Source organism: Papio anubis, chromosome 8 (assembly GCF_008728515.1).
Source record: "Papio anubis isolate 15944 chromosome 8, Panubis1.0, whole genome shotgun sequence".
In the NCBI taxonomy this organism is placed as follows: domain Eukaryota; kingdom Metazoa; phylum Chordata; class Mammalia; order Primates; family Cercopithecidae; genus Papio; species Papio anubis.
Genome location: NC_044983.1, coordinates 37829136 through 37854806, shown reverse-complemented (window position 1 = coordinate 37854806; position 25671 = coordinate 37829136). Strand labels below are relative to the sequence as shown.

At 36.5% G+C, this 25671-nt stretch overlaps 1 protein-coding gene across 2 annotated transcripts in view; it reads left to right on the top strand.

The window, feature by feature from the left end:
* Window positions 1-25671, top strand: part of LOC101008763 (A disintegrin and metallopeptidase domain 3-like) — an 80355-nt gene that overhangs the window by 43207 nt on the left and 11477 nt on the right. For both annotated transcript variants that reach the window (XM_031669494.1, XM_031669495.1), the window contains exons 13-18: window positions 9606-9704; window positions 10420-10615; window positions 11109-11196; window positions 11470-11650; window positions 17407-17484; window positions 19345-19459. In XM_031669494.1, coding sequence (XP_031525354.1) covers window positions 9606-9704; window positions 10420-10615; window positions 11109-11196; window positions 11470-11650; window positions 17407-17484; window positions 19345-19459 — 757 coding nt within the window. The remainder of the gene's footprint in view (window positions 1-9605; window positions 9705-10419; window positions 10616-11108; window positions 11197-11469; window positions 11651-17406; window positions 17485-19344; window positions 19460-25671) is intronic.

The following is a 25671-nucleotide window of genomic DNA, read 5'->3' as shown; positions in this document are numbered from 1 at the left end:
GCAAAGGCTTATGGGTGTCTAAGTATTGGAATACACGGAACTATCCCAGCGTGGCGTAAGATATCCAGGATAGATAAGATTGCTAATGTTATAATAATGGAAACAGTTATAAAGTAATCATAAAGACTGGGCACGTTAGTTTAGAATAAGTAAAGCAAAGATAAGTGTTCTATTTTACATTGGATAGTAACAATCATGAAAACTCCTAAAGTGATAAGAACAATGAATATTATAAGGTAAATATAAACATTGATTCATCCAGACCATATAGGCCTGGAGTTTTGTGAGAGCGCAGTCTACCTCAGTTGTCATCCTTTTCTTGTCTTGGCATTGAAGCTTTAGTCAACCTGAGCTTAGTGTCAGATATTGATGCTGAAGTCCAGTTCTCAGCAGAGTCTGGTGTTGTTTTTAGGTGAGATATATGTACTCAGGAGTTAATGACCTGTATCTTAGCAGCTCAATGGGTTAATTAAGTGTACTTGAAATGCACCTTTCTAGTGGGATTGGAGGGAGTCATTCAGCAATATCTCTTCTAATATATAAAGTCTTTAGGCTGGACATTATGATATTGGGGTTCATCTCCTGGTTGATGACTGTAAAGGGACTCACAACCAGCTGTTAGTCTTTAGAGCCTTAACAAGTCCTCCAGGACTTGGCAGCAGGTCAGGAGATCTCCTCATATCTGAGTAGGGGAAAATATTTCTTCGGTTAAATATATGGATTGACCTGTGACCACCTCAAAAGGGGAAAAGCAACTCCGGTGGGGATAGACTTCACAATTACCAAAACCAGAGGAAGAGCTTCGGGCCCGGGCAGATTGAAGCTGCTTGTAATTTTAGCCAATTGAGTTTAATATTCTCTTGGTTCATTTTACAAGCCCAAAAGATTGGGTGTGGTAAGCACCACTGAAATGTCATAGAATAGGCCAAACATTAGCAACTCATTTTAATGCTTGGCCAGTAAAATGAGTTCCCTGATCACTATGGAACTTGGTGGAACTCCATAGGTAATTTTCTCATGAAGTACTTTGGCTACTGGCAGCACTGTGGCTTGTCTGCAGGGGAAAGCTTTCCCGCTGTAAAACTACATATCTATCATGACAAGTACATATTTGTATCACTGAGAAAGGGAATATTGGATAAAGTCAGTAGTCAGTTTTAGAAAGGCCCTTTTCGCAATGGGAATTTGCCTGGGGTAGCCCTTAAGGACTTGCCTGCATTGTATAAGAGTGAATTTTGCCTAATATATTAACTTGAGAAGCAATCACCAGGGAGAATCCCCACCAGCACTGTTTACACCATTGGATCCTTTGGTCAGAACTCTAATGGTGGGGTTATATACAAAAGTAAGAGTGACCCTTGGTAAATTTTCTAGAAGGACTGAATTTCTGTTAGGGTTAGCCCATAGTTGGGATCTGGGATTATAGATACAGCCTCGTTTTGTCTAATTTTCCTTTTCAAGTTCTGAGCACTTTTTTGAGATGTTGTTTCAAGAGATTTTTAGAACAGGATGTAAGGATGGAGCCTGGATTAAGACAGTCATAACAGAAGAGGGGGGTGTTGTTTAAGGCTGCAGACTTAGCTGCACTCTCAGCTAGATGTTTGCCTTTGCTATTTTCGGTATGTCAAAAGGAATTGCCTTGAATTTTAATGATGACCCGAGCCCTAGGAACTTGAATGGCATCAAGAAATAACAAAATGTGGTCTCTATTTCTGATGAGCAGTCCAGAAGAGGTTAGAAATCCTCTGTTTCCAGAGAATTCCAAAATCATGAGCAACCCAAAAAGCATACCTGCTATCTGTGTAAATGTTTGCAGTTTTATCTTTGGCCAACAGGTAAACTCGGGTAAGAGCATTGAATTCTGCCTGTTGGGCAGAAGGCCTGATTCAATAGTTTGCAGGGAAACAACTGCAAACCTAGCTTAATAGAAGCCGGTAGGGTCTCTGGAAAAAGGCCCATCAATCTACCAGACAAAATCAGAATTGGGTAAGAGCATTTCCTTTAAATTCATATGGGGTGAAAGAAGAGCGTAAAGGTAATGCAGTCATAGAGAATCTTCTGGTGAAGGTAAAAGAGGAACAGAGTTGAGGAGATTACAACAGAAAATAGGTTGGGAAAGAGAAGTATTTCATTGGCAGTCAGTAGCCTGGCTGAAAGATACTGGATTTGGCGAGAAGTGAGAAGGGCTTTAATTGAGTGAGGAGCATAAACAGTGAGAGGAAATCCCATTACTATTTTCTCGGTGGCTTTTATAAGGACGGTGGTTGTGACAACTGCCTTGAAACATGGTGGTAGCCCCGAATAAACACAATCTAGTTTGGCATTCTAGTAACCAGTTGGGTAAATTATTACCTCCATGTGGTTGAGTTCAAACTCCCTCTTGCTCATGAACAAAAAGGGGGAAAAGGGAGGTCATAAATAGAGTGTCCCAAATTGGGGGGCGGAGGGTGTTGGGGAGAGGACAGCTTATCTTTCAGAGACTTAAAGTCCTGTTCACCATTAGTAGTCCAGGTAAGGAGGTCAGGAGAAGAGGCCTTAATCAGGATATATAAAGGTTGTGCCAGTAAAGCAAAATTAGTGTTCTAAGCTCTGCAATAGTCCATGTTTCCTAGAAAGCAGCCCAAAGTTTTGCCTTTTCATAGTGGGAAAGGGGAAGTAAAATATGCCTTGAAGACAGAAAGGGTTGATGTTGAGTCCCAAGGAGTCAGCAAATGTCCAAGAGATTTAATTGTCATCAAAACTGTAGTTTATCTTTAGAATCTTTATGGCCCTTAAGACATAGCTGGTGAAGTAAATGGAGAGTGTGTCAGTGAGACAGGTATTTCATAAGGGAGAACACAAAAGCAAATCACCAATGTATTGCAATAGAGTTGGGCTATGTGAGAAGGTTATGCCTTTTTTTTTTTTTTTTTAATTATACTTTAAGTTCTGGGATACATTTGCAGAACATGCAGGTTTGTTACATAGGTATATATATGCCATGGTGGTTTGCTGCACTCATCAACCCATCATCTACATTAGGTATTGCTCCTAATGCTATCCCTCCCCTAACCCCCCATCTCCCCAACAGGTCCCAGTGTATAATATTCCCCTCCCTGTGTCCATGTGTTCTCATTGTTAAACTCCCACTTATGAGTGAGAACATGCAGTGTTTGGTTTTCTGTTCCTGTGTTAGTTTGCTGAGAATGATGGTTTCCAGCTTCATCCATTTCCCTGCAAAGGACATGAACTCATCCTTTTTTTATGGCTGCTTAGTATTCCATGGGATATATGTGCCACATTTTCTCTATCCAGTCTATCTAGTCTACCTGCCAGGGCACTGTGTTTGGTTCCAAGTCTCTATATCGTGAACAAATGCCAATAAATATACATGCATGTCTTTATAGTAGAATGATTGCAACCCCTAGTATATACCCAGTAATGGGATTGCTGGGCATTTCTAGTTCTAGATCCTTTGAGGAATCGCCACACTGTCTTCCCACAATGAGACAAACTCAATTTACACCCTGGCAAAACAGTGTAAAAGAATTTTATTTCTCCACATCCTCTCCAGCATCTGTTGTTTCCTGACTTTCTAATGATCCCCATTCTAACTGGTGTGAAATGGTATCTTAATGTGGTTTTGATTTGCATTTCTCTAATGACCAGTGATGATGAGCTTTTTTTTCATGTTTGGTGGCCGCATAAATGTCTTCTTTTGAGAAGTGTCTGTTCATGTCGAGAAGGTTATGTCTTTTAAGTCAGCCTGTAAGATCTGGGAAAAGTAGGTAAGGCTTTCAGTGCATCCTGGAGGGTGCACTGTTCAGGTGAACTGATGGCCCTTCCATGTGAAGGCAAAAAGAAACTGACTTTCGGGGTCGACAGGGATGGTGAAAAAAAGTACTACAGAGATCAACAGCAGAAAAATATTGGGTGTTAGAAGGTATATTGGTTAAGAGGGTATGTGGAACAAGCACAACAGGATGCAAGGGAATAAAATGTTATGAATGGCTCTAAGATCCTGGGCAAGTCTCCATTCCTTTCTATTAGCTTAGAAACAGGTAGAAGGGGTATGTTACAGGGACTGGAATAAGGGACTATAAGTTCCTTGAAAATGAAATTATTGACAATGGGTTCTATACCAGCTAAAGCCTCATGGTGGAGGGGATATTATTTTATGTTCAGTAGAGGTTTGTTAGGATCTATTTGTGTAGAAATGGGTGGTGCTGACTGGATCAGGCTGACATTGGTATTGACTTATTCCCAAAGGATTTCAAACAGTTTCTTGAGAGCTGGATGTCCAGGATCAACTGGATGACTGGAGACTACTAAGGGGAATACATGGCTGAGGTCAGAGGCTGAAGTCTCAGGCAAGGAGACCTTTAAAACAATGTCTCCCTTATAGGTGAAAAAAAACAAGCTTGGTATTTTTCAAGAAAGTCCCTTCCTATTAGGTGTATTGGGGCAAAAGGAAGAAGTAAAAAGCTGCAATGCCAGTAAGAGGCCCTAGTTGTTAAGAAACTAGTTCAGACTTGAAGATAGTCTTAGATTGGTTAGTGACTCAGCCATATGAATAGCTTGGTCACTCTGGGTGGTTGGATTTTAAAAGGAGTCAAGGTTAAGCATAGATGCAGTGTCTGTTACAACTTGGACTATTCTGTTATTAATTTTTAAGATAAACCTCTCCCAACCGATTGACTGAAAGGAGAGGAAAAATCTCCCATGTCTCCCTGGAGTACCCCTAGTTCTGATCAATAAATATTTCTCTTATTGTTTCCAAGAAGGGAGCTTCTTTATCTTATTGGTGTCCTTCTGAAGCCCTCATTTATATTTTTTACAGTCTCATTTCAAATGCCAGAAAAAGCAAATTATACCTCTTGCAGCAGATAAAACTAATTTCTAACTATTAAATGGAGTTTGCTGATATGGGAGAGACTTTACGAGTTGTTGAATATGCAAGGCCATGAGTTTATCTGTCTTTCTTGCCATTCTAGTGCCTTGGTGGCTTTAGCCTCTTTTTTCTTTTCTAGGATTTTAGAGAGGTGATTGGCCAAAGAAGCTATATCATAGAGTCTCTTAGAAGGCCAGTTGGGATCATATTGCTTAGCCAGGGTGCTAAGGGCTTTAACTTACTTGAGGGAAAGTGAGTTTAAAAAGATTTATAATATCATCAGTTAGATCTTTGATACCAGAATTTTGTAGAAAGCCTTTTGAATTGGCCAGGCACAGTCGCTCACACCTATAATCTCAGCACTTTGGGAGGCCGAGGTAGGTGGATCACCTGAGGTCAGGAGTTTGAGAGCAGCCAGACCAACATGGTGAAACCGCTTCTCTACTAAATACAAAAAATGTACAATAAAATAGCCGGTTGTGGTGGTATGCGCCTGTAATCCCAGCTATCCAGGAGGCTGAGGCTGGAGAATCACTTGAATCCAGGAGGTGGAGGTTGCAGTGAGCCGAGATCGTGCCACTCCACTCCAGCCTTGGCAACAGAGTGAGATCTGTCTCAAAAAAAAAAAAAAAAAAAAAAAAAAGAGAAAGAAAGAAAAAAGAAAAAAGAAAGCGTTTTGAATCAGTCAAAGGAATCAATGACAGATTTGTCTTTTTTCTGAGTCAATGGCATTCCAATTAGTTTGTCAAGAAAGAGTGCCGAGATGGCTTTAATCAATTCAACAATTGTTTTTCTCACCATTTCAAAGGCTATTTCTTTAGTAGGCTGAAAATCATCTTGGGGCTTAGTCCAGTCATCTAAACACATCCATCCTTGGGTTAAGACATTTTCCACTAACATTTGAATCAACTAGTGAACATCAAGAGGTCCTGGCTGGTAAACTAAATTTATAATCAAACTAAAGCAGCATTCAAACTCAAGCAAGTCTATTTTAGGATTAGAAAAATCTTTGACTAATGCTGGAAAGCTCAGACTTTGTCCCAGGACAGTAAGAGGTAATCTGCAAGCCTGGTTAGCAATCCTTTTAAAGGTGTGATCAGAGGGGTTGCAGAATTAGCAACTGGAGGGGGTTGCTCATGAGTAGAAGGTGAAGGAAAGAAAGGCAGCTCAGAGAGAAGTGATTGGCAGCAAGGGGCTAATGCATATGGGGTGACATTGGTGGAGTTCAAGGAGAAAGGCAAGAAGGCACAGTGTCCTTTTTAGATTTGGATTTAGGGTCCGATTTAGAAAGATTTTCAATTTTTTTAAGATCTTGATTAAGTTTTGATTTAGTCTCATTTAAAGGGGCAAGTAGAGATCCTTGATTTCACTTAGAGCTTTCCTTTTAGCAAATGAAAACGACCTCACATTGCTTTTGAAAGGTGTGGAATCTTCTGTTCTTTATTGCGCATGTAGATAAACTGATTGAGACATGTTAAAAGTTCCCCATTGTGGCCAAGAAAGCTTTAAGTTATATCGACTTATTTTTATCCAGGATACCAAATATTAACAAGAATTTTTCCTATAGTTTTTAAACATGTGTAAACCCCAGAGTCTCTGATAGTAGTTGGTCCAAAACCATTTCCATACTGGGTAAGTTACACACAGCACTCACCTAAAGAAGGTGGCCTTCCCAGTGCAACCTTGGTGCAGGCATCCCTGCTAGACTGCAGGTGGACTGCAGGCCACAGCTGAATGGGCAGACTTTTTCTTAAAGAAAACAGTTCCCTAGATTTCAATCTAAAAGCATGAACTCTTAGATTCAATAGCGCTTACCCAGTTCTTGCCCAGTGTAACCAGGAAGCAATTGAACTTAGGAATTTTTCAAGGCAGTGCCAAGAAAGAAATCAGGGGCCACTGTGGATCCCATCCCATGTTGCCAGAATTGTTAACAAAAGACTTTGATATCCATGAAGGAAGAAAAGGAAAAGACTATTTTCAGAGGGAGTAGCAATCTGTAGATTGGGGAACATAGCTTCCAGTGAAAGCTAGAAGTTCATTCTCTGCAGAAGGGAAGAGGGAGGTGGTATATATGTCTTACAGAGTCAGCTTTATACACATACTGCACAAGATTGGGAGAAATCTATGAATATTCATAAAGGAAGTCAGGCGCGTGTACAGTGAGTAAACATTCGTGTAACATATGTTCTACATTCATTTCACTTTTAACTAGCACTAAAATGAGGTGGAATTTGGCTCTTTATGTCAAAAGGGGACTATAGGGCACAAAGACAGTTTGTGTGCAATCTCTATAAGTTGCCTGAAACTGGCTTGAAGTTCATGAGTGTTTATCAATAAAGAATGTTTATAAGACCAATCTTCTGTCCAGTTGGAGTTGTGGCAGGACCACAAGGTACGGGAGAGGGTTATCAGCTGGCACAGAATTAACTATACCAGAATACATGACTAACCCTTCATTTTGCTAGCCATGATATTCTGGTTTCTGGTGTGTCTCATTTCAGCCACAAGGAGTCCACTGGGGAGGACTGCCAATATGTCTGTTAGGGATACTTTAAGAACCTGTAAAATCAACACAAGTTATTTACTTACAAGCACAGCACACACAACCCCATTTGGAAAAGGAGAAATAGACAAGAAGAAATGGGTAACAGGCCTCAAGCAAGTCTGAAACCCAAGAGAGCCAATGATGGGCATTCAGACTCCTGAATAATTTTCTTTGACGACATGTCCTGCATCTTCTATAAACAGGTACAGGGGGCTCCAGGCATTGGGTCGCCCCATCCCTATGGTTTGGCTGGGCTCAATCAACCCAACACCACCAGGCTGGCATTGCATGCTGGTTGCTGTATAGTTCTGGGGTCTCTGTGTTAGTTCCACTCTCACAGTTCCACTAGGCAGTGCTCTGGGGAGACTCTGTGGTGGCTTTGCCCTTGCAACAAGTCTCTGCCAGGCCTCCAGGCTTTCAAGGACATCCTTTGAAATCTGAGTGGGAGCTGCCATGCTTCCACAGTTCTTACTTTCTGCAAGCCTGCAAAATTAGCACCATGTGGATTCCACCAAGGTTAATGACTTGTACCATCTGGAGCTGCGATAGGAGCTATACCTATGGCTGTTGCAGCTGAGGCCATGGTAGCTGCAGGGCATTGTGCAGCAGGGCCAGGAGCAGTATCCTGAGGTGGAATTGGTCAGTGAGCTCATGGGGAGTGCCCTGGACTTGTCCTCTGAAGCCATTCAGCCCTCCTAGGCATCTGGGCCTCAAAGGTATCTGAAATGCCTTTGGGGACTTTCTTTCATTGCTTGAGGAATAGCACTTGGCTTTTGTATTAGTTCATTTTCTCAATGCTATAAAGAAATACTTGGTACTGGGTAGCTTATAAAGAAAGAAAAAAGTTTGATTGGTTTATCGTTCTGCTGGCTCTACAGGAAGCACAGCTGGGGGAGGCCTCAGGAAACTTACAATCATGTCAGAAGATGAAGGGGAAGTAGGCGTATTTCACATGGCCTGAGGAGGAGGAAGAGAGAGAGAAGGAAGAGGTGCTACACACATTTAAACAACCAAATCTTGTGAGAACTCTGTCACGAGAACAGTTCCACAGTGGGGTGGTGTTAAACCATGAGAAACTACCCCTATGATTCAGCCACCTCCCACTAGACCCCACCTCCAACACTGGGGGTTACAATTGACATTGTAGGGAGAATTGGGTAGGAACACCAATCCTAACCGTATCAGCTTTCTTCTGTCTTTGTTAATCTCTTAAGCAAAGGTGTCCCTGTGCTACATCCTTGGTTTTCTCTCCTGTAAATGTGCTTTCTTTCCTCACTATACTGCCAAACTATGAATTTTTCAAGTTTTTCTGCTCTATCCCCCTTTTCTCTAGCAGTTTGCAATAAGAAATTAGAAGCAACCACACAACATTCTGAGAACTTTGCTACATAAAATTTCTTCCGTCAATTATCCTAGTTCATCACTCTTACGTTTGGTCTTCTGCAAACCCCTCAGGCATGGTCATAGTTCAGCCAAGTTCTTGACCAGTTTATAGCAAGGATGGCCCTTGCTTCCAAAACCTTGTTCTTCAGTTTCATCTTAACCTGATGAGAATGATCTTTGCTATCCATATTTCTATCAACATTCTGGTCATGAGCATTTATCTAATCTCTAAGAAGTTTAAAACTCCTTCATCTTCTTGTCCTTTAATCCTTAACAAGAATCTGTGCTTTTTATTCGTATTTATTTATTGATATACAATCTTGCTCTGTCACCCAAGCTGAAGTGCAGCGGCCCGATCTCGGCTCATTGCAACCTCCACCCTGACTGGGTGATCACAGGCGAGCCACTGCACCTGGCCAAATGTAGGCTTTTTCTATCCTGCTCCTCCAAACTCTTCCAGCGACTCCCCTTGAGAGGATTTGATAATACAGAAAAGTACTTACGGCATAGTAAGTAAAAAAATATAAAAACTTGCATGCATGCTTTCATAAACAAAAATAATTTTTTTAATTGCACTAAATTTTTAATAGATCAATTTCTTCAGAATGAAATTGTATTTTCATTGTCATCTTTTTTTTTTTCTTATAAGGAAAGTATATTAAGTTTAAGTGAAGTGGTGTAAAAATACAGAATCCAAAAGTCATGGTATGATTAGAATCAAGGAGAGATACTTTATTTTGAAAATAAAACTATTTATTTGACTAAAATTTGATGTAAAACATTTAAATTTATTGTATTTGCTTTTAGGCATGCACTTATAAAAAATGCTGTAATCCTGCAGATTGTACTCTAATTGGATTTGCAGAATGTGGCAGTGGACCATGCTGTAACAATAAAACTTGTACGGTAAGTTTTATTACCTATTTCTTTTTCTTTCTTCCCCCCCACCCCCACCAAGATGGAGTTTTGCTCTTGTTGCCCAGGCTGGAGTGCAATGGTGCAGTCTCAGCTCACTGCAACCTCCACCTCCCAGGTTCAAGTGATTCTTTTACCTCAGCCTTCAAGTAGCTGGGACTACAGAGCATGCCACCACACCCAGCACATTTTTGTATTTTTAGTATAGACGGAGTTTCACCATGTTGGCCAGGCTGATCTTGAACACCTAACCTCAGGTGATCTGCCTGCCTCAGCCTCCCAAAGTGCTGGGATTACAGGCGTGAGCCACCACACCTGGCCTTTATTACCTGTTTCTAATGAGTGCTTAGATATTCCTACAGGTAATTTTTAAATAAAAACATTAATATTGATTATGTATTGGTCAGTTGTAACTGGATGATGAATGTCCAAGCAAAGAAAAATAAACACAAACTTAGGTTAAAATTGAAGATAGGTCTGGCTTCATGCTCTAGTGAGTGTTTGTTTCAAACAGGAATTTGATTCGATGCATCTCTTGGATATCCTTGCTTTTAAGCTGACAATTCTCAAGCAAGCATTCTCAATATATAGTATAGATAGGTCATTGGAGCTCCTTGTTTGATTTAGTCCATTTCAATTCTTGGCAGTGGAGGTAAACCGGATTGAGCCTGAAAAATAAATGTATTTGTTTTTCTTTCTCTCACAGATCTATGCAAGAGGCCATGTCTGCAGAAAAAGCATAGATATGTGTGATTTTCCAGAATATTGCAATGGAACATCTGAGTTTTGTGTACCTGATGTGAAAGCTGCTGATTTAGAATCCTGCAGTAATAAGACTAGCTATTGCTTTAAAGGAATATGCAGAGACAGGGATAGACAGTGTTCACAGTTATTTGGAAAATGTAATTGTTTTACCTTTTTTTTTTTTTTGAGGTTTATATTTAAACTGTAGCTATTCTAAAGTCAGTAACCCACCCAAGAGCCATCCCTGAAAGTGTTGTTTTACATTCAAATTTGGAAATAAAATTGCAAATCAAAGCAACTTTGAATGATGTCGAGAGTTAAAATAGACCTGATAGCTACAGGACGCAATAGTAGGACATTAGTCCAGCTGAAAGTGGTTGTTGCAAAGGGAGTAGACTATTAGAATAGTAGATAAGAGAGCAGGTGACTGATTTCTTAATTATCTCTACATTATAACATGAATTTTTCTCTTCTCATGTGTGTAGTTTTCAGTAAGTGCTTCTCCTTGTAAAGCCAGTAGAGGACATCAAAAATTTATAGCAGATTACACTGACTGGACATTGTTGTGATCTAGATGGCTCTCTATTGACTTACCACACTTTAACTTTTAATATTTTTAATATAAGTAACTATAACTTTGTATGTTTTCAGTTTCTAAGTCTGCTAATCTTCTGTGTACAGAAGAGGTGAATTTTCAAAATGACAAATTTGGAAACTGTGGTCAACGCTGTCCTTTTTTGTACGTATTTAGAAAAGTATACATCTTCCAAGTGCATATGTTGTGTTTTGTGTATGTACTGCAAAGAGTGACTTGAAATAAATAAGAGACAGTATCTAGTACATGCAGATAGATTTATTTGTTGCATTTAATAGGGCATTGTGTACTGTGAAAAGCTTTGCTGTTATGATCTGAGTAATATTTTGAATTATCCTCACTTCTGAATTGTTATTAACCTAATAATTGTGTACCTGAGTGACAAATTGGTAACGTTTTTCTGTCTTATGTTGCTAGTGATATCCTTTGTGGAAAGATTGTTTGTCACTGGATACATTCAGAACTAGTACCAATGACAGACTTAGATATACAATATACTTACCTTGGAGGTCATGTATGTTTGTCGGCACATGCAAGAAATGCTTCAAAACAATTGGGGACCTATACAGAAGATATAACTGCATGTGGTCAGCAAAAGGTAAATAAAATTTTTATTGATACTATATATGGTGGATTTGTCTGTGAGTGTCTGAAGTGTGTGTATGAGAGAGAGAAAGAAAGAGAGATTGAGAGGATGCTTAAATTTTCATTTATAATTAATGCTACAAATTTCGGTTACCATATCAAGATCTTAAGATACACTGATCAGAATTTCAGCTGGTTAAAGAAATTCTTGCTTTACTATCCGTTATTTTTATTAAATTTTTACTACCGATATTTAAACTTGTTTCCTCTTGCTTGAGAATCTAAGACTCCTTGTTAGGCCAGGATCTGATCTGTGATGATTTGTGTAAACCAAGAACAAAAAAAAATAAAATAATGCAAAAAAAATGTCAGGACAACCTGAATAACAAGAACTTTAAAGAAAACAAAACCCAAAAAAGCCAAGTATTTTGTCTTGTAGTGATTGACAAAAAATTAATTTGGTTACAATTGAAGTAAAGCAATTATTTTCTTATTAACTTGCTCTCCTATTACTTCTTCCATAAGCATATTTTGTCTAAAATGTGGCCTTCACATAAAACATGACAATAAAACATAGTGTTTAAGCTTTTCTAATTTTTGTTCTTCTTAAGAATTTTGAGATACCTAATAAAGTCTTTTCAAACTAGTAGCACTGAAAAATAAGTTGACTAATTTAAAAAGTATACAATTATCACACATTTTTATAAAAATAATTTACATATAAAATATACTTTTAAAATAAAAGATAAATTTAGGTGAAAAGTATACTTATCTCAGAATGGGAAAAGATAGTCACACATAAAAGTAATGAATTAATCAAAGGAACATACTGATGCTGACTATCATAAAGTAGTATGTCATCCCTTCAAAGACCATATAAAACAAACTGAAAAAATATTTACTATAAATACAGAAGCATAAATACTTAAATATATTAACTAATTGCATCTTTTATATATAAAAAGTATACTAATTTTATCTTTTTTATATATATAATATATATAGCATAACGCAGAACATGTTTGGTTTCTGTCTCTGACTCTTGACACACAGCTTCTAATAAAACCCTTGGAATTTCCTAAGCGATGGGAGTGTTTTTTGTTCTTGAGAATGAATAAACACATTTCAGTCACACCTGAAATTGTGCTTATTTCCATCAGGTGATTTAGGGTGGGACCCCCAGCTGGCCTTAGAACAGGGCTGGTTATCAGGATGACCAAGTGATTAGAGGGTTGGGGCTTTCAGCTTGACTCACTGGACTTTTGGAAGAAGAGAGGCAGGGCTGGAAATTGATCTCTATTAAAACCCTTGAAAAAAGAGATTCAGTGATCTTCTGGGTTTATTACCTGTCAATTTGCTGGGAGTGTGGTGCAGCTGGAGAAAGCATGGAAATTCTTCTCGTCTCCTCCAATACCTTGCCCTAAATATATCATCCATGTAGCTGTTCTTGAGTTGTATCTTATATAATAAACCATTAAATATAAGTAAAGTATTTTCCTGAGTTTTGTGAGCCATTCTAACATTGTTACACTGTGGAGGGTATCATGAGAACCCCCAATTTATATCTGGTCTGTCAGAAGTATGGCTTACCTAATACTTGCACCTGATATGGGGCCAGTCTTGAGGGACTTGTGAGATTTAATGCGTCTTAGTCAGTTGTTGTGTTGCTATGAAGGAATACTAACACTAGGTAACTTATAAAAGAAATAGGTTTATTTGGCTCACAGTTCTGCAGACTGAACAAGAAGCACAGTGCCAGCATCTGCTTCTGGTGAGGGCTTCAGGCTGCTTCCTCTTGGTGGAAAGAGAAGGGGAACTGGTATGTGCAGAGATCACATGGTGAGAGAAGAAGCAAGAGAGAGAGGAGGGAAGTTCTAGACTCCTTTGAAAAAAAAAAAAAAAAACCAGCTCTCATGAGAACTAACAGAGTGAGAAGAGAGGTCCATCATTACTAAACAGATAGCAAACAAAACAAACCCAATGGATCAACAGGACAAAAAGTTTGTTCTTCAAAAAGATAAAATGGATACACTACTGAAGCAGGATATTTCCCCAACCCTTTCGCGGGATTCACGACAGGGGTGCCCTGTTGACTCAGCCTGTTGCTCTCAACTCCTCGCGGGAGGGAGCACAGGAGCAAAGGAGGCAGGAACTGGACTACAGGAGCGCAGAAACCGGCCAGCCACTGCGGTGCTGGCAGGAGTGAACTCCACTCGCTGGGACCTGCTGCATTCCACCCCTCGCAGGAGGGAGCGTACAGGTAAGCGGGTAAAGGAGCCGGAGCAAGTGCTTTTGGGTATGGCAGAAAGAAACTCCCTGAGGGCCCCACAGCAGCATCTAAGGGGGGTGCCTGCGACCCTTGAAGCTCCAGAGGACATGTTTCAGTGCTCTTTTAGCTCTGCAGTCTGCAGATGGCTTAAATGTTAACAGCTCAATGGGCCGGCAGATGTCCTCTGCCAGCGAGGGCAAAGGGCCCGTGTGGCAGCCTTTTGTATCCACACTCGTGGCTCCTGAGCTCTTGCCTGGCATCCGGAAAAAAATGAGGTCGCTCAAGCGAATTGAAGGATGGTAAATGCGAGAGATTTTATTGCCAGGGAAAATGGCTCTCAGTGGAAAGGGCAGCTGGAAAGGGGACGGGCAGGTAATCATCCCCTCAAGTCAGGCCATCTCCAGCTGGACTCTTCTCCAAAGTTACACCGTCAAGCTGCCCCTCTGAAGTCAAACCACTTATCTCCAATGTCCGGCTGTAGTCCCCAGTGTCCAGCTGTTTCTCTCTGCTGGCTGAGTCGGGGTCTTTATAGGCACAGGGTGAGAGAGTGGGGTGGGCCTTGGATGTTTAGGAAAAGGCAGCATTTGAGCGGGAAAACAGGGTTATGAGTTCTCACTTTGGGCTGCGGTCTCAGGCTTTTCGGCTTGAGGGTGGGGCTTTGCCAGGGACCCACCCTCTTCTGCCTATGATTTCTCTGCCCCCTGTCCCTATCACTATCAGCTAGACTAAAGAAGAAGAAAAGATAGAAGATCTAAACAAACAAAATGAGGAATAAAAAAGCAGGCATTGTAACTCACCACAGAAATACAAAAGATTATTAGCAACTATTATGAACAACTTTATGCTCACAAGCTAGAAAAGCTAGAGGAAATAGATAAATTCCTGAAAACATAAAACCTACCAAGATTGAACCAGGAAGAAATACAACTCCCAAAGAGACCAATAATGACTAGTGAGAATTGAATCAGTAATTAAAAATTATCCCAAGAACAAGAAAAAGGTTAGGACCATATGGATTCACTGCCCAATTCTACCTCCAGAATAGAATAACTAATAATTAGACTAATATAATAATAATTAGAATAATACCAATCTTTTTGAAACAATTTTTAAAAATCAAGGAAGAGGAAAGTCTCTAACTCGTACTACAAGGCCAGTATCATCTGATACCAAAACCAAACAAAGGCATAAAAAAAAGTAAAGACCAATATCTCTGGAAAACATCGATGCAAAAGTCCTCAAAAAATACTAGCAAATCAAATCCAACAGCACATCAAAAACATAATACATCGTGATTATGTGGGATGCATCCCAGGGATCCAAAGATGGTTCAACACATGCAAATCAAAAATTCGATCCATCACATCAACAGAATGAAAGAAAAAAAAACCATATGATAATCTCAATTGATGCAGAGAAATCACTGTATAAATTTCAGCATCTCTTCGGATAAAAATTTGCAATAAACTCAGCATACAAGGAACATTCTTCAACATCATAAAGGCAATCTACAACAAACATACAGCCAACATACAACCAACATTATACTTAACAAGGAAAAATTGAAAGCATTTCCTGTAAGAACTAAAGCAAGGTAAAGATGCCCACTTTTATCACTCTTACTTAACTGGAAGTTCTCACCAAAACAATAAGGCAAGAGAAAATAATAAAGTCATCCAGACTGGAAAAGAGGAAGTAAAATTATTCCTGATGATTGAGCTTTTGTCTAGAAAACCCTAATGACTCCACCAAAAAAAAAACTTTTAGATTTGATAAATGAGTTTAATAAAGTTTCATGATACAAAATTAATAGACACATGTTAGTAGTGTTTCTATATACCAATAATGATCTAGCTAAGGACAAAATCAAGAAGACAGTCTCATTTACAATAGCTACCAAAAAATAAAATTAAATACCTAGGAATATATTTAACCAAGGAGGAGAAGGATCTCTACAAGAACTACAAAACACTGAATTAAATAAATAAAATAAATTACAGATGATGCAGACAAGTGGGAAAACATCCTGTGCTCATGGATTGAGAGAATCAATATCATCAAAATGACCATACTTGTCAAAACAATCTACAGGATAAGGATTCAATGCAATCCTTATCAAAATAAAAATGTCATTTTTCACAGAAATAAAAAATGTGAAATTTATATGACACAAAAACAGCTTGATTAGTCAAAGTAATCCTAACCAAAAAGAACAATGCTGGAAGCATCACATTACTTAGCTTTAAGTTACACTACAATCCAATGGTAACCAAAACAGGAAGATATAATTATAAAAATAGACATATAGATCAATGGAACAGAAAAGAGATCCCAGAAATCCACATATTTACATCAAGTTGATCTTCAATAAAGCCAGCAAGAACATACATTGGGGAAAGGACTATCTTCAAAAAGGTGCTGGGAAAACTGAATAGCATATGCAGAAGAATGACATTGGACCCATTCCTCTCAGCATATACATGAACTAACTCAAGGTGGATTAAAGACCTAAACGTAAGATCTGAAACCATAAACACCCTAGAAGAAAACCTACAAAAAACTCTTGGACATTGGCCCAGGCAAAGAATACATGACCAAGTCCTCAAAAGCAAACACAATGAAAACAAAAGCAGACAAATGGGACTTAATTAAACTAAAAAGCTTCTACACAGCAAACGAAACAACAGAGTAAACAGATAACCTACAGAATGGAAAAAAATATTTGCAAATTATAAATCCAACAAAGGACTAATATCCAGAATCTGCAAGGAACTCAAACAACGCAACAGCAACAAAATAACCAAGTAACCCCATTAACAAGTGGGCAAAGGACATGAATAGACACTTCTGAAACTAAGACAAACAAGTGGCCAAAAAACATGGGAAAAAATGCCCAACATCACCAACTATCAGAGTAAAACCTTAATGAGATACCATCTTACACAAGTCAGAATGTCTATTATTAAAAAGTCAAAAAACAATAGATGTCAAGAATGTGGAGAAAAAGGAAAGTTTATACACTGATGTTGGGAATGTAAATTGGTACAACCTCTTTGAGAAACAGTATGGAGATTTCTCAAAGTACTAAATATAGACCCACCATTTGACACAGCCACCGTACTACTCAAATACAAAATGAGCATAAAAATATCTCCTTCTAAGGGTCTATATGAGTAAAGAAAAGAAAGGTGCATAAAAAGTGTTCAAAGAGGTCCTATGAATTAAAAATTGCTAGTACAAGCTGGCTACTTTTTTCTTGTACCAGTTTGCAATAAAAATGCATATTTCTGCTTTCTGAAAATATCTCATTTGTAATATTTCTTATTAAGTAATAACATACCATTTAGAATTGTTCCTACGGTTTTTATTAAAATGTTATGAAATTCAGATTCATCTGTTCTGTATATCTCCTGTGCATATAATATTTGTACAAATATGATTCCTTATCTCTTGACTTTACATTTAGTATTTTTGTTGTTGTTTGCTTTGTAACATTTTAGGTATGTCATTCTCGTGGATGCAGATATCTTAGTGAACTAAATATAACAAAATGTACTACAAATTGTGGACAGAATGGGGTATGTAACAGTTACTATTTTTCTCAGTATAATTATTTTAATCTATGTCAATAACATGTTCTATGATAATAACAAAGTTCACAAGTATTAGATGTGAAAATTTCTTGTTGAAAATTGTCATTAAATAAGGAAAGTAGATCCACTATTTTATACATACATATTATTTATGCATATAATCAGATTTTTATAGGCCTCATGAGCAAATAAGTTTATACTTTGTAAAAAATGCACCATGAAACAGAATCCATTATTATGATATTAGATTAAGATTATTAAATTTTGGAAATGGATTTATTAAGGACTATACTTATACTTTTATGCATATATATATTGTTTATAATTGAGTGTATGTGTACTTATATAATATTTATGAACATCCACACACTGTTATGCACATTGATTTATGATATCAGAGTTTTCAATCCATTAAGATATGTTTCATTACCCAACAGCTTCAACTTATTTCACTATATGGCTCATCCATACTATATTTGAAATGCCATTCACTGATGGCCTTTCAATTAATGTTAAATTTTAGCTTAATTATTACAAATAGTGGTACAACAGATATGATTGTAAATTTACCTTTGCACATTGATATGCTTTCTTAAATTATTAGCAAATAAAATTTGTTTGGGCTGAACATATGCACAATTTGAATTTTTCTAATTAATATACTGTCATCAAGAAACATTATACCAGTTTTTTCTCCCAACTATCATGTATGAAAATGTGCATTTCCTCATATTCTGGCCAGATTAGTTGTATTAATCTTTTTAGTCTCTTTTAACATGCTAAGTCCATTGTTAATTTGCGTTTATTTGATAATTAATAACACAGTTCCTAAGTATGTATGGTAATATCTGCCACTTGCATTTCTGTCTGCTCATCTATTGTAAACTTATCTACTGGCTTATAGAAATGTTGTAAACTTTATAAGTCACTCTGAGCATGCATTTGTCTCCTTGCGGTCAGTGTCTTCTGCCATATTGATGATTCTTTTTTTTATAGTAATTCAGGAAAAAAGTGGCCTACCTGTGTGGTTTACATCAATTTTTCCCCAAAATTACTTACACATCTACTATTTACAGTTTCTTTTCTTTCTTACATAGTTTTAATTGACTTTCATAATGAATTTTGCATGCATTTATTTCTGAATTCTCTACTGGCCCTTTTTCCATTTATCTGCCAGATCACATTTTTACATTTTTTTCTAGCTTTCTATATAAATTTTTTGTGTCTGTATCTGATTGAGCAAGCATCTTAAAATTTTGGCTTTCCCCCCTATTTTTTTAAATAAAATTTGGTTCTCATCACAACTATTTTTTTAAGTCCAACACAATTTATAATAAATTTTTACTCACACCATTCTATGGTTTCTAGCATTTGCAAATTATAAATCCAACAAAGGACTAATATCCAGAATCTGCAAGGAACTCAAACAACGCAACAGCAACAAAATAACCAAATAACCCCATTAACAAGTGGGCAAAGGACTTGAATAGACACTTCTGAAACTAAGACATACAAGTGGCCAAAAAACATGGGAAAATAATAATTTTCTGTGTAATCTGTATGCCCTTCCAATAAAAAGCATTTAAATTGTATCAAGAATGGTATTCACTTTATTAGAAATGTAAGAGACAAACAAGAAGATACTTCTATGATGTTTGAAAATATATTGCATGAACATTTATTATACTACCTCTTATTTTTAAAATTATTTTTCATATTAAATTTAAAACTCCTTATATTAAATGGTAGTATTTTTAAAATTTACATTGACTAACAATCACATATAAGGCAGTTAATTTTTGGTTGTATATAAACGCTTTTTTTGTTTGTTTGTTTTGGTTTTAGATTTGCAATGACCGTTTCCATTGTCAATGTGATCCTGGTTATGCTCCTCCAGATTGTGATCCATCAATGTCATCACCAGGAGGAAGTATCGATGATGGATTTTGGCTTTCAGTAGGTTAGTCTCTAGATCTGTGTTTCAATACAGCTTTCTGCTCTCATAGAAATGATCTACATCTTTGCTGTCCTGTATAACTATCAAACACCCAACATGTGGATAATGCAACTAAGGAACTGAAATTTCAACTGTATTTTACCTTATTTAATTTAAATTTAAATGACCACTGTGACTAGCGGCTACTAAATTGGATCTAGAGCCAGACAGCTCTAAATCTTTCTGCCAACCAAAATTTTCTGTATAGTTTTAATTCTCACCTAGAAACAAACATTTTAAAAGCCCTCCCCTTCACTTTAAGCAGGGTTCCCAGAATATTTCTATTTATACGCAGAGTTTTCTATGTAAGTGTAGTTAAATTATAGAAAACATTGTAGTTTTATTATATAGTCTGTGTATTCCAAGGACGTCACCTACTGTGATATCCCAATTCACAATCAAATTCAATCTTTAAAGTTAACTGTAATATCGAAAGAGAAAAATCATTAAATTGTTCATGCCTACAGCATATGAATAGTCTGTGGCAATGAATATTTTTAAATTGATCTGATGAAAGTCATGAATAAATATATTTGTTTTTACTAAACCTTTCTTTTACTATTAGAATTTTATACCTGAATAAATACTTGAGGAATGGATTCATATGTCAAATATGCTGAAGTGGCATATAACTAGATGTATGAATATCTTAATATGGCAACTTAAGAGCATAGGAGTTAAAGACAATAGGAGTTAAAGATCAAGAAAAAATATATGCCAAGAGGTTGTTAAGAATGAGTTTCCTTGTTCCCACAACTTAGAATTTGGGGTACTTTATTGATAGATGATACTGAAGAAAGTAGTTTCAGTTAATTTAGGAAGAAAAAAGTAGTTGAAATAAATATATACATAAGTAAATTAAAAGAAGAATAAATTAACCTATGCTCATCTTTCACCAATGTTAAAATGTTACAAATCTGTCGTACAATGTCAAAACTGGGAAATGAACATTGGTAAAATACAGAGACCTTAATCAGATTTCTCCAGTATATTTACACTCATTTGTGTGTCTGTGTGTTTGTTTGTGTGTGTGTGTGTGTGTGTGTGTTCTATGCAATTTTATTACAGTTTAGATTTATGTACAACTATCACGATGACAGTGCATAGCTGTATCATCACTACATGGTTGTCTAACATGACCCCGTGGTAGCTACATTTTTTTCTTTTCCCTCATCTCTAACTCTCCTTCCAACCACTAAATGGTTCTCCATCTCTCTAATTATGTAGTTTTATGAATGTTATATAAACAAAATCATATGGTTTTTATATTTGTGCAATTGACTTTTTTTCTTTAGCATAATTTCCATGAATAGGATCCAAGTTCTTGCATGTACCAATACTTAATTCCTTTTTGTTGATGACTAGTTTTCATTTGTATGGATATGCCATAATTTTTTAACCTTTGATCCACTGAAGGACATTTGGGTGGTTTCCAGTTTTAGTTATTATGAATAACTCTGAGGTGAACATTCATGTGGAAGATTCTATGTGAAAATAATATTTTAGTTGTCTTGGATACATGCACAAGACTGAAATAGCTGAGACATGTTGTAAACTACTTATAGTTTTAAAAGCAATTGCTAAATAATTTTTCAGAATAGCTGTACTGTTTGACAATCCCACCAACAATGTATGAATTACCCACGTTTTTGCACCCTCACCAACATTTGATTGTACCACTGTTTTTGCTTTAATTTTAATCATTCTATTAGCTGTTTATTAATATCTCATTTGCACCTCCCCATGAATAATGATTTTGAGTATCTTTAATATGCTTATCTGGTTGTATATTCTATTTAGTGAAAAGTCTGTTCATACATTTTACCATTTACTAATTGGATTGTTTGTGTTTTTAAAATGTTCAGTGTTGAGAGATTTTGTTTTTTAATTTTTATTTTTCATTATTATGGGTACATAATAGTTGTATATGTTCATGGGGTACATGTGCTGTTTGTTAGACATACAATGTGTGATGATCAAATCATAGTAATTGGGGTATCCATCATCTCAAGCCTTTATTATTTATTGGTATTAGAAACATTCTAATCACACTCTTTCAGTTATTTTAAAATATACAATAAATCATTGTTAACTATAGTCTCTCTATTGTGCTACTGAACACCAGACCTTATTACTTCTGACTGTATTTTTGTAACCATTAACCATTCCCCTTTTATCTCTCCATCCCCACTACTCTTCCCAGGCTCTGGCAACCATGACTCTACTCTCTATGAGTTCAATTGTTTTGTTGTTTTTAGTTCCCACATATGAATGAAAACAGACAGGCACCATCTGTCTTTCTATGCCTGGCTTATTTCACTTAACATAATAGCCTCCAATTCCATTCATGTTGTTGCAAATGACAGGATTTTATCCTTTTTATGGCTGAAAAGCACTCGGTTGTGTATATGTACCACATTTTTAATCCATTCATCCACTGATGGACACTTAGGTTGATTCCATATCTTGGCTATTGTGAATAGTGCTGCTTTAAATAAACAGGAGAGTAGGTATCTCTTCGATATACTGATTTCCTTTCTTTTAGATATATACTCAGCAGTGGGATTGCTGGATCCTGTGGTAATTCTATTTTAGTTTTTTGAGGAATCTCCATACTGTTCTCTGTAGTGGCTATACTAATTTACATTCCCACCAACAGTGTGTACTGAGTGCTCCCCTTTCTCCACATTCTCACATTATTGCCTTTCTTTTGGATAAAAACCATTTTAACAGGGATAAGATGGTATTTCACTGTGGTTTTTAGTGGCATTTCTTTGATGATCAGTGATGTTGAACCCCTTTTCATATAGCTGCTTGCCATTTGTATGCCTTCTTTTGAGAAATGTCTATTCAGATCTTTTGCCCATTTTAAAATTAATATTTTATTGAGTTGTTTGAGCTCCTTACATATTCTGGTTATTAATCCCTTGTCAGATGGGTAGTTTGCAAATATTTTTTTCTTTTCTGTAGGTTGTCCCTTCACTTGGTTGATTGTTTCCTTTTCTATGTAGAAGCTTCTTAGCTTGATGTGAGTGGATTTGTCAATTTTTGCTGTGATTGCCTGAGCTTCTGAGGTCTTACTCAAGAAATCTGTGCCCAAATCAATGTCCTGGAGAGGTTTCCCCGTATTTTGTTCTAGTTGTTTTACAGTTTAGGGTCTTAGATTGAAGTCTTTAATCCATTTTTATTTGATTTTTGTATATGGCAAGAGATAGGGATCTAGTGTCATTCTTCTGCTTATGGCTATCTAGTTTTCCCAGCACTATTTATTGAAGAGACTGTTCTTTCCCCAATATATGTTCTTGACACCTTTATTGAAAATAAATTGACTTTAATTAAGTGGATTAATTTGTGCATTCTTTATTCTGTTCCATTTTTCTGTGTATCCGTTTTATTCCAGCATCAGGCTATTTTGGTTACTATAGCTTTGTATAGTGTAAGGTCAGGTAACATGATTCCTCCAGTTTTGTTCTTTTTGCTCAGGATTACTTTGACTACTCTGTGTCTTTTGTCATTCTATATGCATTTTAGGATTATTTTTTCTATTTCTGTGAACAATTGCATTGAATCTGTAGATTGCTTTGTGTGGTAAAGGCATTTTAACATTGTAGAACTGTTAAATTCAGTAAAGGTGCAGAATACAAAATGCCAACAGCCAACAATCTGAAAAACAAATGAAGAAAGAAATTCCATTTACAATAGCTACAAATAAGATGAACTACCTAGGAATAAACTAAAAGAAGTGAAAGATCTCTACAATAAAAATTATAAAACATTGATGAAAGAAATTGAGGAAAAAAGAAAAAATGCCATGTTTATGAAAGATTTTATGTTTTACAGATACATGTATTTTGTTGGATGTGTGATTTGTGTATATTTTCTCCAAGTCTATAATTTGTTTTTTCTCAGAACAAAATTTCTCTTTATATGACTTTTACTTGATAAGGTCCACTTTTTTAGTTACTGGATTGTGCTTCTTGTGTCAAGTATATGACCTCTCTATGAGTATTAGGACCTGAAGATTTAAAAAGTATAGCCTTATGGTTTCCATTGAAGCCCATAATATATTTTAAAGTAATTTTATATAGGATGAGAGATATAAGTCAAGATTAAATTTTTGATAAATGGGTGTTCAATTACTCTAGCATATTTTTTTAATTTTTTTATTTCCATAGCTTTTTGGGGAAACAGGTGGTATTTGGTTACATGAATAAGTTTTTCAGTGGTGATTTGTGAGATTTTGGTGCACCCATCACCTGAGCAGTATACACTGAACCCAATTTGTAGTCTTTTATTCCTCACCCCCTTCCCATCCTTTTCCCCTGAGTCCCCAAAGTCCATTGCATCTTTCTGATGCCTTTGCATCCTCATAGTTTAGCCCCCATTTATGAGTAAGAACATGTGATGTTTGGTTTTCCATCCTGGAGTTACTTCACTTAGAATAATAGTCTTCGATCCCATCCAGGTTGCTGCAAATGCCGTTAATTCATTCCTTTTAATGGCTGAGTAGTGTTTCATCATAAATGTATGTATCATCACACAGTTTCTTTATCTCACAGTTTCTTTATCCACTTATTGATTGATGGGCATTTGGATTGGTTCCACGTTTTTGCAATTCCAAATTGTGCTGTTATAAACATGTGTGTGCACGTATCTTTTTCATATAATGAGTTCTTTTTAATGTACACAAATCAGTAGCTCTCCTATATGCCAACAGTGACCAAGATGAGAATAAAATCAAGAATTCAACTCCTTTACAATAGCTGCAAGAAATAAAATAAAATATTAGGAATATACCTAACCAAGGAGTTGAAAGACCTGTACAAGGAAAACTACAAAACACTGCTGAAAGAAATCCTAGAGGACACAAATAAATGGAAACAGATCCCATGCTCATGAATGGGTAGAATCAATATTGTCAAAATGACCATATTGCCAAAAGCAGTCTACAAATTCAACACAATTTCCATCAAAATACCACCGTCATTCTTCACAGAAAATAATCCTAAAGTTCATATGGAACCAAAAGAGAGCCCGCATAGCCAAAGCAAGACTAAGCAAAAAGAACAAATCTGGAGGCATCACATTACCTGATTTCAAACTATACTATAAGGCCATAGTCACTGACACAGCATGGTACTGGTATAAAAATAGACATATAGACCAGTGAAACAGAATAGAGAACCCAAAAATAAACCCAAATACCTACAGCCAACTGGTCTTCGACAAAGCAAACAAAAACATAAAGTGGGGAAAGGACACCCTGTTCAACAAATGGTGCTGAGAAAATTGGCAAGCCACATGTAGAAGAATAAAACTGGGTCCTCATCTCTCACCTTATACAAAAATCAACTCAAGATGGATTAAGGCCTTAAATCCAAGACCTGAAACTACAAAAATTCTAGCATAATTTTTTAGAAACGTTATCTTTCATCTATTGAATTGTTTTGCACCTTTGTCAAAAATTAATTAAACATATTTTCATTGGTATTTTACTAGGTCTCTGTTCGGTTCCATTGATTTGTCTTATTCCATACACTAGTACCACATTCTTTAACATCAGGGAAAAAAGGAATTTCTGTCACTTTATTCTTTTTTTTTCAAAATTGCTGCAGCTGTTCTCAGAGCTCTTCTTTGTCTATATGCATACATAGTAGCATAAGTTCATCTGTCTTTATTTAAAAATCTTGCTGTGATTTTTACAAATCAATTTAGGAAGAATTTACATCTTCATTATTATTGGATCTTTCAGTCTATGAACACAGTATATCTCTCCATTTGAAAGAAATCAAAGAAATCTGCTTTGATTTCTTTCATGAGGCTATTGTAATTTTTACCATGTCCTGTGCATTTATTATTTCATTTTTATTTCATTGTCTTCAGAGCAATTTTAGGTGATGTTGGATGTTTTTTATATTTTGATTTCCCCTTGTTCCTTGTTAATATGCAAATACACCATTGATTTTTGCACATCAATTCTGTATTTCCCAATATAATTGAATTCGGTTTTCTGAGTTTTTTTGTTTTTGTTTTTGCAAGTTCTTTGGGATTTCTACATAGGTGATTATGCCATCTTCAAATAGGTTTGAAGATAACAGCTTTCTTTCTTCCTTTCCAGTATGTATAACTTTTATTATTTTATTGCACTTCCTAGACTTTCCAGGCCTATGTTGAAT